General features: G+C 37.2%; 1 protein-coding gene across 6 annotated transcripts in view; it reads left to right on the forward strand.

Moving 5' to 3' along the window:
* Positions 1-20000, forward strand: part of CUL2 (cullin 2) — an 82296-nt gene that overhangs the window by 12147 nt on the left and 50149 nt on the right. For 3 of the 6 annotated variants that reach the window (XM_082449724.1, XM_082449722.1, XM_082449721.1), the window contains exons 2-4: positions 795-862; positions 5086-5226; positions 12834-12936. In XM_082449724.1, the coding sequence (XP_082305850.1) occupies positions 5108-5226; positions 12834-12936 (222 nt within the window). In that variant the 5' untranslated portion in view covers positions 795-862; positions 5086-5107. The remainder of the gene's footprint in view (positions 1-794; positions 863-5085; positions 5227-12833; positions 12937-20000) is intronic. The other 3 variants (XM_082449725.1, XM_082449720.1, XM_082449723.1) reach the window with 1 other exon arrangement.

Here is a 20000-nt window from a genome sequence, read left to right on the forward strand (position 1 = left end):
TTGCTTTACCCCCAGTGTTTTAATATGTCAAAAAGAGGTGCCTTGTTATTTATTTTTAAAATCAAATATTCTGGGTATTCAGTATGCCTTTTTAAGTTGGAAAACTAATGTTCATTAGTTCTGGGATATTTTTTCTTTGATAATTACCTCTCATTCTAATTTTCTAGAATGCATATTAATTGAATGTTAGACCTTTTGGATTAATACTATGTTTTTTTTTTAAGCTTTCTAATTTCTTTTATGTGCTTCCCCCTCCCCCCCATATTTGTGGAACTGTTAATGATGATGATGGTGAAGATATTTTTTTTTACCCTTTTACTTTGGAAAATTGCAAACATATACAGAAAATGCATATTATAATAATCCCTCATGTACTTATCACTCATTCTCAACAATTATCAATTCATACACAAGCTGTTTAATTTTGAAGCAGATCTCAGACAGCATTTATTATATCCATAAATATTTTGGCATGTGTCTCTGACAGATAAGTACTCTCAGTTTTAAAGCTCTCATAATTATTGTTATAAAAATTATTTTTTTAAAGCTCTCATAATTATTGTTATAAAAATTATTTTTTAAAGTCATCAAATATCCCATCAGTTTATAAATTTCCAGGGTTATCATAAATATAATTTTTAAAAAGAGCTTAAATCTAGATCCAAATAAGATCAGTCACACTGTGGTAGATGAATGTGCCTTTTTAGTCTATTTTAGTTCAATTTCCACTCCACATATATCTCTCTCCCACTCTCATTTTCTTTTCTCTCTTTTTCTCTTATGTGTGTGCATAGTTTATTGAAGAAATCTGATTATCCAGTCGTTTCCTGCAGTCTGGATTTTGCTGAATTGCAGGTTGATGGTTAGTAATGCTTATATATATAATATGTATAGCATAGGAGGAATTCAGAAGGTATTTAGTAAACAGTAGTTAAAGATCATGGTAATAGTGTAATTTTCTTCTCTTATCAACTAGTATAGCAGTTGTAACTTAAATTGTGTTATTAGTATCTTTAGAAGAAAACCTTGTTAATGTCAATGTAAAAAGAGCTTACTAATTCATAAAAAAAAAACTATTTAACTTAAAATTACTGATATTAAACTAGGCACTTCAGTTTTGGAGGACTCATCACATATCATATCAAACTTAGTAGAATGAATCCCGATACAGCCAAACAATGAAATGCTATTAAGATTAAAGAAACCCTTGTGTGTTAAAATGGAATACTTTCCCAAATATACTGTTAAGTGAATATATTGTTAAGTAAGCAGTGTAATACCATTTATGTAAAACAAGTGGAAAAAGACCATCTCTATATTCATTTATGTTAAAAAAGGGGAATAACAATATATATGTATAAAATACCCCCAGACACATATAATATATGCCTCTGGTGATGGGAGCTGGTGACTAGAGCATGGGAGTGAGAGGGAGACTGAGATTTCAGAATTTGCAACCATGTAAATATACCTTTTCTCCCCTCCCCTCCACGTTACATTGCTCCAAAGTTTTTGATACGATTATTTCACCTTAAATGTCTAACAGCTTTATTGAGTTATGCTTCACATACCATTCAGTGTACTCTTGAACTGTACAATTCAGTGGTTTTTAGCGCATTCACAGGGTTGTACAAACATGATGACAATCAATACTAGAACATTTTCATCACCTAATTAGCAGTCACTTCCCATTTTTCTCCAAGTCGTCTAGCCCTATGCAACCACTAAAATACTTCCTGTGTCTATGGATTTGCCTATTCTGGATATTTCATATACGTAAGTGGAATTCTAAAATATGTGGTCTTTTGTGACCAACTTTATTCACATAGTGTTTCAAGTTTCATCTGTATTGTAGTATCTATCAGTACTCCATTCTCTTGTATTACAGAATAATAATCTGTTGTATGGATGTACTACATTTTATTTATCCATTTATTGCTTGATAGACATTTGAGTTATTTCCACTTTTTTGACCTTTATGAATAATGCTCCTCTGAACTTTTACATCCAGGTTTTTGTGTGGACATGTTTTCTCTTGCATAGGAGTGGAATTGCTGGGTCATATGGTAACTCTATGTTTATATAAATCACTTTTGTAATTATTTAACTTACTATTATTGACAGCCATACATACTTAGAAATGGTGCACTAAGTGAGAAAATCTAATCTATGAATCATTTTCAAATGTAATGAAAATTTTGTAAATGTTATTTTCATAAAATATTGTCATAATGTTATCTGGAAACATAAGTAAACATGAATTTTTATTTTTCAATTTTTTTTTTTAATTTGGAGCCTATGATTTATTTTTAGGGGCCATAGGCACAGTACCTGTGGGCCAAAGTGTTAAAAACCCTAACATTGCATGAATGAGCCCAGAAGAAAGCTAGAGGAAACTGTAGTAATGTGAGATTTGAACTTTGCAGGTGCTCAGTAGGACATAGTCTCACTGACTGGGGATGGAAGTGGTCCTGGCAGGACACCAGGTGTAGGACATGATGTGGCACAGGAATGAAAACAAGACTCATATGTATTCTTGTGAGTTGTCTGACAGTTTGGGAAGTGGAGAAGAACAGTGGGGTGGTCGCGGTCTTGTTTCTTTCTTTGCCCTCTCTCTTTCACATCCTTACATAAATTCTCCATGAGTAAATGCTCATTTAAACAATTGAAATAAAATGAAGGCTTCTCTCGCCTTGGTGTCCACATTTTCCACCCATCTAAGAATGGATTATCACTGCACATAAACCCATTCTATCAGAAATCTGTTGGTCTCAGCAGAGAAGTCAATGCCAGTCTGATTCTTGCTAAAACTTCAATAAAGCTAAAAGGTGATCTGTGCAACCATTAAAATAATTTATAACCAGGGTGTGTAGTATGATTCCATTTTTATAAGGGGAGGAAACGAATGTGAAGCGGACAGTGACAGCTTTTTGATAGACAGTTACAGAATAGTCCCTACCTTGAAGAAACACTCAGATAATCACAGTTGAGCATGGTTTAATCCTCTAATAGAGGTTAAACAGAGTTCTCAAGTAACGCTTAAGAGGGCACCTTACCTAGCTTAAGTGGGCCCAGAAAATTTTTTGAAAACAGATATTCTGGGCCAAGGCTGAACTATCAGTAGGAGTTAGGGGAATGGGTGGAAAGGGGGAGGCAAGGAGAAGGGAAGAATTTTAGGTACAGAAAACAATGAGGATAAAAGGCAGGGTGTGTGAATCAGCCTGTTGTGTTCAGTGACCTCTAAGCAGAGAAGTTACCAGATTATGATGTCAAGGAAGGGAGTCCCATGAGAAGAGCAAGGTGGAGAGGTGCTTTAGTCCAAGGTCAAACCATGGAAGCTTGGTGGGCCATGTTGCCAGTGAGCTTAAACCGGATGCTGTCTATAGTGGACAATCACAAACAGCTTTCAGTACCAGAGTGACATGGTCAGCTCTGTGGTTTACGTAGGTTATTTTTGTTTCTGAGTGCCAGATCCAGGAGTGTAACCTTCTTGAAAGTCAAGAACTTTGTTTATTGACCACTGTATCCTCAGCCTAGTACAACGCCTGGCATGTATCTAAGTATTCACTAAGGATGTTAGTAAGGCAGTATAGTTGTATATGGCAGTTGAGGGCAGGGGTTACAGCGCGGGTCTGAATAGCTCCATGACCTTAAGCAAGTTTCTTAATCACTCTGTGATCAGTTTTCTTATCTAGAAAACGGGGAGAACATTGGGCCCTACTTAATCAGTTTGTTGGGAGGATTAAGTGAATTTATATAAAGCACTTAGATTTGTGTTTGGCTTATAGTAAGTACTGTGTAAATATTAACAGTTGTTAGCATTTCTTTGATAAAGATTAATACAAACTGGAACTGCTGAGGGCCTGATCTCAGAACATTCATAGGGTTGCACAGGAATGGATGGATTTAAGAAATATTGAGTAACACAGTTAGATAGGATGTGTGAATAAGGGTGAGACGGAGTTAAGGTTAATTTTCTGATCTAGAGCTAGAGCTTTAGGTTTCCCCCTTCCCCCAGTACACACACACACACACACACACACACACACACACACACACACACACACACACACACACAGAGGAACTACTGCTAATCCATTCTCGGTAGTTAGAGGAAGTTTAAGGCTTGTAGGTGGAGTTCCTGGTATGTTGAAGAAAGAGAGGTGATTTAGTGTGGCACACCCTCTTTTGGGTTTTTGTTTGGCTTCTCTGATTCTTTTTCTTCCCCTCCTTGGACTCCTCTTGAGTTCTTTTCTTCACAGGACAGAAACGTAAGAAGGGCCCAGGACCACCTCCAGTTTGTGGGCCGGGACCGTGCAGCTGGTCTCCTCCTCTTGTCTCTTTTTTCCTCTCTCTATGCATTCCCCCCTTCTCCCCACTGTCTCCCTACCTCCTTTTTTCCCACAGCGGGACACAGGAGGAAGAATGTTTCCTCCTTGTTTGGCCCTGGCTACAGACTAGCTTGGTGCTTCACAGTCCTAGTAACGAGGGAAAACTTTGGGGAGGATGTGAAGGCATGTGCCGGAAAAGTGCTCCCTTGTGCAATTAAATTTAACTTTAAGACATTTCTCTTTTAATTCTGTTCTTCTGGTGTGATATTGAAAAGGATTTGGAATCTAGTTAAACTGATGCTCCAGGAAAATAAACCCTTTAATTGTCTTGTGTTTTCTCATATATGGCCTCAGTCTCCAGTTTAAGGAGTGCAAACCACAAGGATTTGGGGCCAAAACCTTTTTATTGAGTATCTCTTGTGCATTTCTCATGATAGAAGTTAACTTTTTGGCTCATTAGGTCCCAGCTTCTTTCTCTCAGCAAATTAAATGAGGCTTCTCAATCTTTGGACCACCCTGGTTATAAATAATTTGTGCTAAAAGCTTTTTATTTCCTAGAGTTTGCAGTGAATGCAGGTATTCTGTGGAATTCCTTGTCTGGACAGTCATGAAAAGATGGCAGCCAGCATTTATTGTTCTCACCACGTGCCAGATTCTGGTCTCACCCCTTCCGTGCAGCATGTGGTGCTTTTTAGAAACAAGTAACTGACCTTGTAGAATTCATGCTAACGTTACCGTTGTTTTTAATTAACAGATTTCAACACTAAACTTGCACAATGTCTCTGAAACCAAGAGTAGTGGATTTTGATGAAACCTGGAACAAACTCCTCACGACAATCAAAGCTGTGGTCATGTTGGAGTACGTGGAGAGAGCAACATGGAACGACCGCTTCTCGTATCCTTCCAGTGGCATGGATGCCTGCACTGATCAACATGCTAGGTTCATAAGCTTGTTGAAAAGTGACAGCAGGTTTAAGCTTTCCTAAGTGGAAGAACATGCCAGTGTGACTATTTTCAAATATGTTATTGTTCACATTTCCAAGTTCATTGCCTGTATGTGGCAGTCAACAATCTTTGATAACCTTTTGCGCAAGAGATACTTTACTGAGCACTTAGTATATGTCAGGCACTACTTTAGGCTTTGGGAGTACATTTGTGAACAAAACAAACTACTTTCCCTTCATTCTACTAAAGGAAATAGATATTAAATGGATGTAAAACAAACCTGATGCCAGTGCTTCTAATAACAGGTTACATCCCATGGGGGGAAGTAAAGCAAAGCGAGGGCATGAGCGTGGTTGGAGTGCGTGTGTGCGCGGCTCTCTAGATGGTGGTCAAGGAAGGCCTCCTTGAGGATGGCATACTTGAGCAGAGACTGGAACAGGGAGGGAGCAGGTCAGACAGAAACGTGGGGGGGAGTGTTCCAAGCAGAGAGCAAACAGCCAATTCAGTGGCTGTGAGATGGAAACGTTTCTTAATTGGGTTTTCTACATTTGTGAATAAGGGGTTTTATATGAAAATATAAATTTGTGGTTTCCCTAGGACAGTCTGAGACCTGCTGTCCTGCATTCCTACATGACAGCAATCTTTTTTAAAAAAAATACATATATATATACACACACACACATACACACACTGTACATGATATGTATAATGTATGTATATTATTATAACGTTATTAATAATATTATTATATATATATATTATATATGTAAAAAACACAGTGCAACCTCCAGCACCCAGGATATATACTCTGGCACCAAAGGAAAAAACCACAGTATTACAATACTGTAGTTTCTTAGTATTGGGGAAGTTAAAAGGGTCTGTAGGAACCCTCAGCCACAGGTAGATGGAGCAGAGTGGTGGGTGGCAGCATCATCAACTCTGCCCAGTGTTTGCCAGGGGCCACGGCTGGGAGGGCCTGGGGACGGCCTGTGCCCTGGCACACTCCTGACCCGCCTCCGTCTTCCACCACAGGGACCACCACACACGCCACATTCCAGGGCAAAGAAAGGGCATAGGGTCGAGGCCTGGTCTCTGGGTCTAAGTGCCATGGCAGTGCCCCAGGGCCCTGAAGGAGGCCTTGCAGACTGGGTGGACACTGTAGGAACCAGAGATCCTTTCCCCCCAAGGGGAAGGTGAGACGTGAAGGTATTATTACCAGAGTGCGCGTGGAGGTTCCGAGTCCTCTCACGCGCAGTGCCGCCCTCCCCAGCAGTGTCCTGGGGCTGAAGGATGGCTGCCCTCGCTGTGCGAGGCGTGTGTTCTCTAGAAAAGCTTGGATTTCATAAGACAGTGATTCAGCTTGTTCTCAATGCCTAACCTAATTGTCAATATTAAACTGAATGTTGATGCAAGAACAGTGAAGTTCTTTGAATTCATTACAGTTGCAGTTGTCAGCAAGAAACATTTGTTAGGGTACCTATGTTCTAGGCACTACAGATACAGAAAATGATGGTAACATTTCTAGAAGACTTCAGAGTTTGCAAAGACCTTTTATATTTTTAATATAAAAACAAGCCTATAAGATCAGTGGGGCAGATATAATAGATGAGGAAACTGATACTCAGAGGTGAAGGGACTTGCCCCGGGTTATGCAGGTAGTCATTCAAGGAGCCCAGACTTGCATACAAGATGTCTAACATCTAATTTCCTGTACTTTCCATTGTATCTAGATGACAATTGTTATGGAGTCTGCCTTTGAAGAGCTTATTTTTGAATTAGTCTCTTAAATTTTTTTTGTGGAACATCATGAATTGTTTTTGGTGGGAATCAATAAAAACTGAGAAAACGTTAAAGGTTACTTGTGTGTTAATGAGGTTGGGCTAGGCAAGTACTTAGGTACTTTTAACACTGTTTTAACTAAAACAATGAGCAGAGAGAGGAGAGAAGGAATTGGTCATAGAAGATTACAAGAAAAGAGAAAATGAGCATAACGTAAAGAAAATAGAGTCATTAAATGTGTTCTTATTCTTCTACAGAATATACAGTTAATTGCTGGTTTATAAATGGTTTTGAGATAGCTGACTTCCTTTGAAAGTGCCCCTTCAGTTACTGATATTTCTAAGATGTTTATTGTTTGATCCATCTAAGATGGTTCAGTTACTCTTGATCTGATCATGAGTTTTCTCCTCCTCCCCTGAAATAAAAAGTATCTACAAAAACAGTAAACTGAGGAGTGGAATATCATTTTAAATTTTATTATGAAAAATAAAGGAATGGAATATCATTTTAAATTTTATTGTGAAAAAAGTAGCATTTTATTATGAATTTATTTATTATGTAAAATAATGTTCCTAATTGTTCTAAAGCCAGATTCCCTCCTTTTCCCTCTTATTTTACCCTAGAATATAAGGTTGACATCTGATACTCAGATTTAGGTAGAAATTTTAGAGGCTATAAATCTTTAATATTTTGAAACTGGAAAAAAGCCCTCCCTACAAATTGTTCACCACCATATATTAGTACTTGATCTTTTACAAAGCATTTTTTGAGGTGTATGAAATATAATACATACGTAAGTAAGATATACATGTAGAGTTGAGCAAATAATTATAAGGCAGACACCTGCATTATCACCACACAGGTTAAGAACTAGAACACTGCTGGCATCCACCAACCTTCCCCCACCAGCTGCCCCTCTCAGTTCACAAGCCTGCTCCTTTCCCTTGGAGGTAACTACTATCATATTATTCTCTTGTTTTTTAAAGAACAGCATAATGGCTTAAATATACAGCCTTAAACAATATTGGTTAATTATGTTTTGAACTTTGTATAAATGGAATCATACTGTGTACATTCTTTTGTGTCATAATTTTGTCTTTCGACATATAATGCATGTGATTAATTTGTTACGGACGACCTTGTAAAATATATATTATTAGCCCATTTTACAGTTGAGAATATAGTGGCCCAAGAGGGTTAAGATGACTTCCTGATATTGTAGGCTAGATGCTGGGATAAAAATGCTCAAGTCTCCTTACACCCTTGAAGTGGGTATCAAAGAAGCCTGGTCTGCCAGCCAGAGTGTTTAACATGTGTAAGTATGGAACTTAGTGAACCCCTGTCTACAACATTTTTACTAAATATAACCTCTGTAAGGGCACAGATACCTGTCCTGTTCACTGCTGTATTCCCAGTATCTGGTACATATAGACACCTAGCAAATATTTGGTGAGTGAAGAGCTACTGTCAACTGAATGCCATGAAGCATACTGTACAGATGAAAGAAGTAGCATTAATATTTAGCTAGTTCTCTTATTGTGTTGATAAGAGGGCTCTTAATCCTCATCCTTCATAAATGTACTGGGTCCAGTTACGTAGGCAAGGCATTCTGGTTGATAGGTAATGTAAATAGAAGACATCAGTGTTTTCTTTTGATGCATAACAAATTACTACAAATGTAGTGGCTTAAATTTAGTGTTTCACTCTTTTATTATCTCCCAGTTCTGTAGGTCACAGTCCATGGTGTGACTAGGTTCCCTCCGCAGGATCTCACAAGGCTGAAATCGGGGTTGGCTGGCTGTGTTCTCACCTAGAGCTCAGGGTCCACTTCTAAGCTCATTCCTGTTATTTGGCAGAATTCAATTCCTTGCAGCTATAGGACTGAGGTCCTGTTTTCCTACTTGACTTTTGGCTGGGAGCTGCTCTCATTGACTTATGGTCACTCTTCAGTTGTTGCATGTGACCCCTTCCATCTTCACAGCCAGCAGCGGCGTGTCAAGCCTTTCCCCTTCTGCAGCTGGTGCAGGGGGCAGGGGCTGGTAGGGATCTGCCTTTGAAGGGCTCATGCGATCAGATTAGGCCCATCAGGAAAGTCCAGGATAATCTTCCTGTTTTAGAGCCAACTGATTAGTAATCATAACTGCAGCTGCCAAGTCCCCTTGCCATGTAAAGTAACTGGGTGTGCTTTCTTATATTCACAGTCCCAGGGGTTAGCGAGGGAGGTCTTGAGAGGCCACTTTTAGAATTCTGCCTAACACAAGTAATAATGATGCTCTATAACAGAAGCTCTGTGACAGCTTAGGTGCAGTCTAGGGTCGTTTGGGACTTACCCTTTAAGAGGTATATCAAATGCTTATGATATGATAGAGGCTAGGTGTAGATGTACATTTACTATTTGCTTCCCTGGGTTGGAGTTCTTTGGTTCTTTTGGTTTACAGTTGACCCTTGAACAACACAGGTTTGAACTGCACAGGTCTGCCCATACTCAGATTTTTTTCAACAAGTATACTGTCGGTCCTGTAACCACGGATGTGGAGGGCTGACTGTAAGGGGGTTGAGCATCCTCGGGTTTTGGTATCCACAGGGGGTACTGGAACCAATCCTCTGTGGATACTGAGGGACAAGTGTACTTGTATTCATGGTTTTCTGCCTTTTGGTAGCTGTTAGGACAATTCCCGAACCCCAGCAGTGTAATATAGACGGTCTCCTACTTAAGGACAAGATAGATTCTAGTGAATAAATGGTTTTATGTATAAGTCCATAGTTACTCAGTGAGGGGTTATTTAAGATTGCTTCCCTGAATGTAATTCTCCCAGATAGGAAAACCTGGCTCTAAAACTATTGTCCTTACTTCAAATACATATTCTATGAGGAGTCTTTTTCAAACATAGAACAATTTTGACTGCATTGAAAAATGTTGAGGTGGGAAATCTCCATCCTTGATGATCTTCACAAGTGTTAGAAGGAGGACCTCTTAGTAACCTTGGCATCTACACTTAGCAGCCCATCAGTCTTTCTTAGATTGTGTGGATTGGAAAAGGTTGTATCTGTAGTCATCCCTGGTTGGTGCATCAGTAACAGTTTCACTCCCTTCTTCTAAATTAAGTCAGAGTTCTTTTATTTAATCAGTCATTTTTTTTATCCTTGCTTGCTAATTGATGATTTTATAGATACTGCATTTTTTACATGTCACATTTTAATTTTTTCTCTTAAGAAATGTCAATAAAATTTTTCATTTTTTATAGTTTTATTTTGTTTTGTCAGTTCTTTTTTGATCATTATTTTACCATTTTCAATTTTAAGGTAATCTTTCCTTTTATTCCCATTGCAAAACATTGTTTTTGACCCACTATGCAGTAGAGTTAATAGTGTTAAAACTAAAAATTAAGCCCAAGCATAGGAAGCATCTTTTAATGGAGAAAATGAACTAAAATAAGTAATTTTGCTGCTGACCAGCACTGTCTTTTGGTTGTAACACAGTTCAGAGCTCTTGCTCCTGAACACATTGTGTTTCTGATTTTGAGAATTTGTAAGTGGAAAGTTCGTCCATACAGGTATCTTTCTATTCCGGCTCCCAGAAAAGATGACTTGGAGAAGAGAGTGTTTAAATCTAAATCTGACCACCTACATTATTTCCCATTTTTGGTCTTTTAAAGTATCTTGTCTATAACCAAATCATAATTGAATGCTAGAGGGTTGAAAAGTGCTCCTCTTGGGTGCCCTTCCCAAGGCCTAACCATTTCCAGAGTGCTTGGGTATTTGAACAGGTTAAAGAAAAAGAACATATTTAGGTATATCTTTTAGGCGGTTGAGTGAAATTATGCGGTGAGACTCAAAACTATGCTGAGTTAAAATATTCATTTAAAATATTTATTAAGGTGGACTCCATTAAAAACAATACATGAGGACATTCTCACTGAGGAAGCGTCAGACAGTATATAAGTCCTGTATGTGGAGTGAAATGGGAACGTCTCCCTGGATTCCTACCTGGCACAGATCCCTTTCCCTCAGCAGAGAGAAGGGAAGCCCTATTAGGTGAATTTTGCTGGTCATTTTTGTTTACATATACATGCAGTGGCTATATTGAGACATTAACTTTGTTGATGTAAAACATTTGAGCACATAATTAGCATATCATGTTGAAATTATGATACTGAATTGCTGATTTTTCAGTATCAAGTAAGTTGTGTATTCTAGAAAGGTGTGTATATGGCTTAAGGGAAGATAAGAGGAGCAAATATCATCATCATGTTGGATGGCATTTCTGGAAGTAGGTATTCAGAACTTAAAGATAATACATGTATCACACTTCTGATTGTTGATCTAGAGCCTGGCCAAATTTAGTCATTTAAAAAAATTTTGTTTTTTCTTTTTTTTTTTTGGCAGTGCTGTGTGGCTTGTGGGATCTTAGTTCCCTGACCAGGGATTGAACCCAGGCCCACGGCAGTGAAAACTCCGAGTCTTAACCACTGGACTGCCAGGGAATTAAAAAAAATTAAATATAATTTAAATTTAAGTATGATATACATACTGACTGGTGAATGTAGAGGTGAATTCTCACAAAGTGAGCACACCTGTGTACCCAGTAAATCGAGTGCTCCTACCAACCAGGGACCTCTGTTCCCCAGTCACTGAAGTTAACTGCTGTCCTGGCTTCTAGAACACCTAATTCTGACAACCCTTTTACATCTAGTTTTACTAGGACAGGTTTGTGATCAGTTAAGATTTAAATTATGTCATGAACTAGGACTTTTTTTTTTAAAGGCATTTTTAGCTGAAACCTAGAGGGACCCCAGGCTGATCCGGGAGCTCATGTGATACCTTACTTTGAAGCTCCTTCTCCATTGATGCCTTGTTCCCTCTCCCCTCCACCAAACCATGTCAGTTCTCTATAGAATTTGTGTCCAGATAAATTAAAAAATTTTTCTTTCTTAGGTAGTGTATATTCAAGTCTCTACTTTCTTTGTAATATAGGTGAATATTTTTTATGTTATTGCTGAAAAATAGTTCTTATATCTGTACTATTTTATTTAATCTTCCAGTCTATAAAGGTTCGTTATGATATCTAAGTTGATTTAAAATAACTTAATACTTTCTTTTTTTTTTTTTAACATCTTTATTGGAGTATAATTGCTTTACAATGGTATGTTAGTTTCTGCTTTATAACAAAGTGAATCAGCTATACACATATATCCCCATATCTCCTCCCTCTTGTGTCTCCCTCCCACCCTCCCGATCCCTAAAATAACTTAATAGTTTCTTATTGTAACTTTTTTTTCTATAAAGAAACCTGGCACAGTGATATTACACTATTTAGATGATATTTTTGCTTCACCATGTTTGTTTTTTAAATATGTAAATAAAATTTTAAATATTTAACATAATAGTAATCAAACAAATATATATACATGGATACATGGAGATATTTTATTGGTTACTAATTACAATTAAAAATAAACAACGAAAGAATTTGGAGGGAACATAGGAAAGTCTGACTGAGGCCTCCCAGACAATGACATGACGTGAAGAGGGCTGCTTGCTCTTTTTGGGGTGAGGATACAAGGTAAAGAGTCAGAGCATGTGAGGTTGATTCCCCACCTCCCTTCTACCACCAACGTGTTGGGTAAATGTCTTTCATTCTGTATATGTATCTATATAATCCTAAACTGCTAAAATGAAATAAGGATTTTTCATTTTTTAATGCCAGACTTGAGTTAAATCTCATTTGTTTTAAAGTAGTATCTTCAATGAATATGAAAACCTTAACAATTTAACTAGAGATATCTATGCTTTATGTGTGGCCTATCCTGAACCCCTTGGAGAAAGACTTTATACAGAAACTAAGATTTTTTTGGAAAATCACGTACGGCATTTGCACAAGGTAAGGATTGATACATACATGATGTAAATGTGTTTATGGCTACATAGTTATTTGACTAGTTCACTGTTTTCCAGTGCAGAACTTGTATCAGGTTAAGGTTATTTGTTTTGTTTCCTAATTAGCATTTTTCTAATATGTATATAAGAGCTATGGGTCAAGCTCTGTGTTGTTAGGTTCTCCAAGGGAAGTCAGTTTAGTTGCTCCAGATCATACAACTAGTAAGTTAAAGAGTAGGGTTTCAAATCAAGATGTGTTCAACTTGAAATCAAGTGCTTACATATCCTCTGGATGGTGTTTATAGAACCAAGTTTTCATTTAATGTTGCTTCCCACCTCTTGGTAAATCTCTGTCTTTATATTCAACATTTTAGCTGCCTCTTCATATCCTATATAAGGTCTTTAAAAACCTAGAATTAAAAAGGAGAATGGTAAATTAAAAAGTATGATAGAAAGTCTCTGTGACAAGTTATTTTGGTCAGTGTGCCATGTGCATGAGGGCAACATCACCGACTTGATCTGTGTATAAGCAGTGAATGAATTTTGTAGTATTTGGCTATACACAGCATTTCTAACTTATTTTGGATTACTGATCTTATCAGGAATTGGATGAGATCATTTATTCTTTGAACTAGAAACGTGACTACCTTCTCTTTTCCCCCCAGTATTTTATTTTATTTTGTTAAACTTTTTATTTTATATTGGAGTATAGCCAATTAACAATGTTGTGATAGTTTCAGGTGACAGCAAAGTGACTCAGCCATACATATACGTGTATCCATTCTCCCCCAAACTCCCCTCCCATCCAGGCTGCCATATAACATTGAGTAGAGTACCCTGCACTATACAGTAGGTCCTTGTTGGTTATCCATTTATTTTTTTTATACATCTTTATTTGAGTATAATTGCTTCACAATGCTGTGTTAGTTACTGTTGTACAACAAAGTGAATCAGCCATATGCATACGTATATCCCCATATGCCCTCCCTCTTGTGTCTCCCTCCCACCCTCCCTATCCCACCCCTCTAGGTCATTGCAAAGCGCCCAGCTGATCTCCCTGTGCTATGCTGCTGCTTCCCACTAGCTATCTGTTTTACATTTGGTAGTGTATATATATGTTGATGCTACTCTTGCTTCACCCCAGCTTCTCCCTCCCCCAATGGTGTGTCCTCAAGTCCATTCTCTATGTCTGTGTCTTTATTCCTGCCCTGCCACTAGGTTCATCAGTACCATTTTTTAAAAAAATTCCATATATATGCGTTAACATACGGTATTTGTTTTTCTCTTCCTGACTGACTTCACTCTGAATGACAGACTCTAGGTTCATCCACCTCACTACAAATAACTCAATTTCATTTCTTTTTATGGCTGAGTAGTATTCCATTGTATATATGTGCCACATCTTCTTTATCCATTCATCTGTCGATGGACACTTAGGTTGCTTTCATGTCCTGGCTGTTGTAAATAGTGCTGCGGTGAACATTGGGGTACATGTCTCTTTTTGAATTATGGTTTTCTCAGGGTATATGCCCAGTAGTGGGATTGCTGGGTCATATGGTTGTTCTATTTTTAGTTTTTTAAGGAACCTCCATACTGTTCTCCATAGTGGCTGTATCAATTTACATTCCCACCAACAGTGCAAGAGGGTTCCCTTTTCTCCACACCCTCTCCAGCATTTATGGTTTCTAGATTTTTTGTTAAGGGCCATTCTGACCGGTGTGAGGTGATACCTCATTGTAGTTTTGATTTGCATTTCTCTAATAGTTAGTGATGTTGGGCATCTTTTCATGTGCCTTTTGGCCATCTGTATGTCTTCTTTGGTGAAATGTCTATTTAGGTCTTCTGCCCATTTCTTAATTGGGTTGTTTGCTCTTTTGATATTGAGCTTCATGAGCTGTTTGTATAGTTTGGAGACTAATCCTTTGTCCGTTGTTTCATTTGCAAATATTTTCTCCCATTCTGAGGGTTGTCTTTTCATCCTGTTTATGGTTTCCTTTGCTGTGCAAAAGCTTTTAATTAGGTCCCATTTGTTTATTTTTGTTTTTTCATTACTCTAGGAGGTGGGTCAAAAAAAGATCTTGCTGTGGTTTATGTCAAAGAGTGTTTTTCCTGTATTTTCCTCTAAGAGTTTTATAGTATCCGGTCTTACATTTAGGTCTTTAACCCATTTGGAGTTTATTTTTGTGTATGGTGTTAGGTAGTATTCTAATTTCATTCTTTTACATGTAGCTGTCCAGTTTTCCCAGCACCACTTATTGAAGAGGCTGTCTTTTCTCCATTGTATGGTCTTGCCTCCTTTGTCGTAAATTAGGTGACCATACGTGCATGTGTTCATCTCTGGGCTTTCTATCCTGTTCCATTGATCTATATTTCTGTTTTTGTGCCAGTACCATACTGTCTTGATTACTGTAGCTTTGTAGTATAGTTTGAAGTCAGGGAGCCTGATTCCTCCAGCTCCATTTTTCTTTCTCAAGATTGCTTTGGCTATACGAAGCCACCATCACCCTGATACCAAAACCAGAAAAAGATATCACAAAAAAAGAAAATTATAGACCAATATCACTGATGAACATAGATGCAAAAATCCTGAACAAAATGCTAGCAAACAGAATCCAACAACATATTAAAAGGATCATACACCATGATCAAGTGGAATTTATCCCAGGAGTGCAAGGATTCTTCAGTTTATGCAAATCAATCAATATGATACACCATATTAACAAATTAAGGAATAAAAACCATACGATCATCTCAATAGATGCAGGAAAAGCTTTTGACAAAATTCAACACCCATTTATGATAAAAACTCTCCAGAAAATGGGCATAGAGGGAAGCTACCTCAACATAATAAAGGCCATATATGGCAAACCCACAGTAAACATCATGCTCAATGGTGAAAAACTGAAAGCATTTCCACTAAGATCAGGAACAAGACAAGGATGTCCACTCTTGCCACTCTTATTCAACATAGTTTTGGAAGTCCTAGCCACGGCACTCAGAGAAGAAAAAGAAAGAAAAGGAATACAAATTGGAAAAGAAGAAGTAAAAAACTGTCACTGTTTGCAGATGACATGATGCTATACATAAAAAATCCTAAAGATGCCACCAGAAAACTACTAGAACTAATCAGTGAATTTGGTAAGGTTGCAGGATACAAAATGCATGCACAGAAATCTCTGGCATTCCTATATACTAACAACGAAAAATCAGAAAGAGAAATTAAGGAAACAATCCCATTTACCATTGCAACAAAAAGAATAAAATACCTAGGAATAAACCTACTTAAGGAGGCAAAAGACTTGTACTCAGAAAACTATAAAACACTGATGAAAGAAATCAAAGATGACATAAACAGATGGAAAAGTATACCATATTCTTGGATTGGAAGAATCAGTATTGTGAAAATGACCCAAAGCAATCTACGGATTCAATGCAATCCCTGTCAAACTACCAATGGCATTCTTCGCAGAATTAGAACAAAGAATTTTACAATTTGTATGGAAACACAAAAGAACCCGAATAGCCAAAGGTTATCCATTTTAATTATATCAGTGTGTACATGTCTATCCCATACTCCCAAACTATCCCTTCCCCTAGTCCTTCCCCCCTGGTAACCATAAGTTCTTTCTCTAAGTCTGTGGAAACTTGACTACCTTTTGTTAGCCCTGTGACCCTGGGCAACTCACCTAACCTACCTTGTAGATTGAACTTCTTGTTCCTTTATCTGTAAAACGGAGATAAAGTAACACAGTCTGTGTAATAATATGTCTAACCCTGTACATGACTAGGAGTAGATCTTTTTCAAATGGTAATAACCCATAAGTAGAGCACAATTGATCCTGTGATATTTCCCTTATAACATTTGAAGAAAAGCTCAGTTCTTCAAAGCCTATTTTATCTATCTATTTTATTTTGTTTTCATTGAAATATAGTTGACATACAATATTTTGTAAGCTCAGTTTTTCAGAGCCGATTTTATCTGTTTATTTTATTTTCATTGAAATATAGTTGACATACAATATTTTGTTAGTTTCAGGTGAACTACATAGTGATTCAACATTTACATACATTATGAAATGATCACCAAATTAAGTCTAGTAACCATCTGTCCTTATACAAAGTTATTACAATATTATTGACCATATTCCTTGCACTCTATGTTACATCCCCATGACTTATTTATTTTCTAACTGGAAGTTTGTACCTCTTAATCCCTTTCACCTTTTTGGCCCCCTACTCCAGCGTTCTCCCCTCTGGCAGCCACCTGTTTGTTCTCTGTATCTCTGAGTCTGTTTCTGTTTTGTTTTGCTAGTTCATTTGTTTTTCAGATTACACATACGAGTGAGATCATGCGGTATTTGTCTTTCTCTGTGTGACTTATTTCACTTAGCATGATGCCCTCTGGGTTCATCCATGTTGTTGCAAATGGCGAGATTTCATTCTTTATATGGCTGAGTAATATCCCATTGTGTATATATATACCACATCTTCTTTATCCGTTTGTCTATTGTTGGACACTTAGGTTGCTTATGTATCTTGGCTATTGTAAGTAATGCTGCTATGAACTGCTATGAACATTGGGGTGCATGTATCTTTTTGAATTAGTGTTTTCTTTTTCTTCAGGTAAATACCCAGGAGTGGAATTGCTGGCTTATATGGTAGTTCTGTTTTTAATTTTTTGAGGAACACCCTGTTTTCCATAGTGGCTGCACCAGTTTACAGTCCCATCAGTAGTGCGTGAGGGTTCCCTTTTCTATAGATCCTTGCCAGCACTTGCTATTTCTTGACTTTATTTATTTATTTATTTATTTATGGCTGCGTTGGGTCTTCGTTGCTGCACACGGGCTTTCTCTAGTTGTGGCGAGCGGGGGCTACTCTTCGTTGCGGTGTGCGGGCTTCTCATTGTGGTGGCTTCTCTTGTTGTGGAGCACGGGCTCTAGGCACGTGGGCTTCAGTATTTGTGGCACGTGGGCTCAGTAGTTGTGGCACACGGGTTTAGTTGCTCCACAGCAAGTGGGATCTTCCCGGACCAGGACTCGAACACGTGTCCCCTGCATTGTCAGGCGGATTCTTAACCACTGCGCCACCAGGGAAGTCCTGTTTCTTGACTTTTGATGGTAGCCATTCTGACAGGTGTGAGGTTATAGCTCATTCTGGTTTTGATTTGCAGGAAATGCTCTACTTTTTATTATATATGGCAGATACATTTTAGCGTTCTAGTATGTGCATTTATCAGTTTATGAAAGTGGTTTTAATGACAAGTAATTTAACTTAGTCTTAACATTTTTCATATGTTAGTTTTGAAGTTAAAGTTCTGCTGTTGTGAGCTGGTTAGCTTTGGTTATAATATAGTAGATAACTGTGTGAGGCATTTATAAATTTTGCAATTTTATATTTTAGCATAGGTTGAAAGTGTGATTTTTAAAAACTTTTTATTTTGAAATAATTTTAAGCTTATAGGAAAGTTGCAAAAATAATACAAAGACTTCTCAAATACTTTTTACCCAGCTTCTTAATATTAACATCTTGCATAACAGTGGTACAATTATTAAAACCAAAAAATTAACATTGGTATAATTGTGTGATTGAAAACTTACAATTGTGAAGTAGTTTTATGAAAATTTAGAATACTTATATAATTGTATACCATATTTTCTATCAAGTCCAGTGACAAAAAAAGAAGTTGGCTAATATGTAGATGACAAAGTAAATTGTTAATATAGCCAACAGAACTGAAACAGTTTCACCTGTGAGAACTTTTTAAATTACTAAAGTTATTGCATTATGTTGTAGATAATTTAGAACATACTGATGAGCAAAAAGAAAATAAACATAACCCATAACATACCTCCAGAATTAACCACTGTTAATATTTTTGATATATCTATTTTTAAATATATCTTTTTTTGATACGTATTAAAAATATAATTTGATACATGTCTTTTGCATATTTTTGTTTTGTGTAGACTTCCATTTTTATTAGAAAATGAAGTTATGTTGTATACTTTATAATGTGCTTTTTGCTTTTAATAATATTGTAGGTCTCTTTCTTTGTCATTAAATAGACTTTTGTAATTCTGGCAATGATTGTAAAATTTTTCATTTTGTGGAGATACTGTGATTTGTTTAAATATTCCTGTATTGCTGGGCATATAGATTATTTCCAGTTCATAAAGTTGTGATTATAAACAATACTTACATGAACATCCTTGTAGCTAAGTTATTCTTGTGTTACCAAGTTTTTTTTATAGGATAAGTCCCTAGATGTGGAATTACTGGGTCATAAGTCATGAACATTTCCCTCCATATCTGTGTGTTCCGAATTGGTGGATATGGAGGCCCGGCTGTAGGGACTTGAGCATCTGCGGATTTTGGTATCCATGGTGGGGTCCTGGAAACAATCCCCACTGATGTTGAGGAACAACCGTAGTAAGAAATTGTTCCTAGATTTATATTCTATCCAACCAGCAGCAGTAGTTCCTGAGTGGGCCCTATTCCCCAGCATTATTAATAGTGGTTGCGATTTTTAATTTATTTACCATATGATAGGCAAAAAAATACTATTTATAGGCTATTCCTATCATCCTGAGACTTAATTGGTAAAATTACAAGTTTAAAAGCATAGCTTTCTCAAGAGTTAATTGGATGAGTGTTGAGGTCATGTCTTGCCTAAGGTCACACGGACGGCTGATGGAAGAGCCGAAGTAAGAGCAGCGGTGGCCTCGGGAATGTCTGTCCTGTCCAGTGGATTTTTACTGTTAGACTAGATTTCCATTAAAATTAACTTCTTAAACATCAGCCCTCAGATTTCAGTTTGATTGTCATTTTTCAAAAAATAGTAGGTTTTTATTAAATAAATATAAAATAACTTATTTGGGGAATATGGAAAATGTGTCAATTTTCATAAGTAGTCTTATTCACAAAAGTGAATAATATGAGGTGATGACACAACTACAGGCTGATCAAAAGTGATGGACGTGAGGAAATACAATAGAATTACATTCTGTTTTAATCTGATCTAATATTCTAGCCCAAAGAACAGCATCAAACCATTACATTTTGTTTTTT

This window comes from Balaenoptera physalus (assembly GCF_965194825.1).
Source record: "Balaenoptera physalus genome assembly, chromosome: 2".
In the NCBI taxonomy this organism is placed as follows: domain Eukaryota; kingdom Metazoa; phylum Chordata; class Mammalia; order Artiodactyla; family Balaenopteridae; genus Balaenoptera; species Balaenoptera physalus.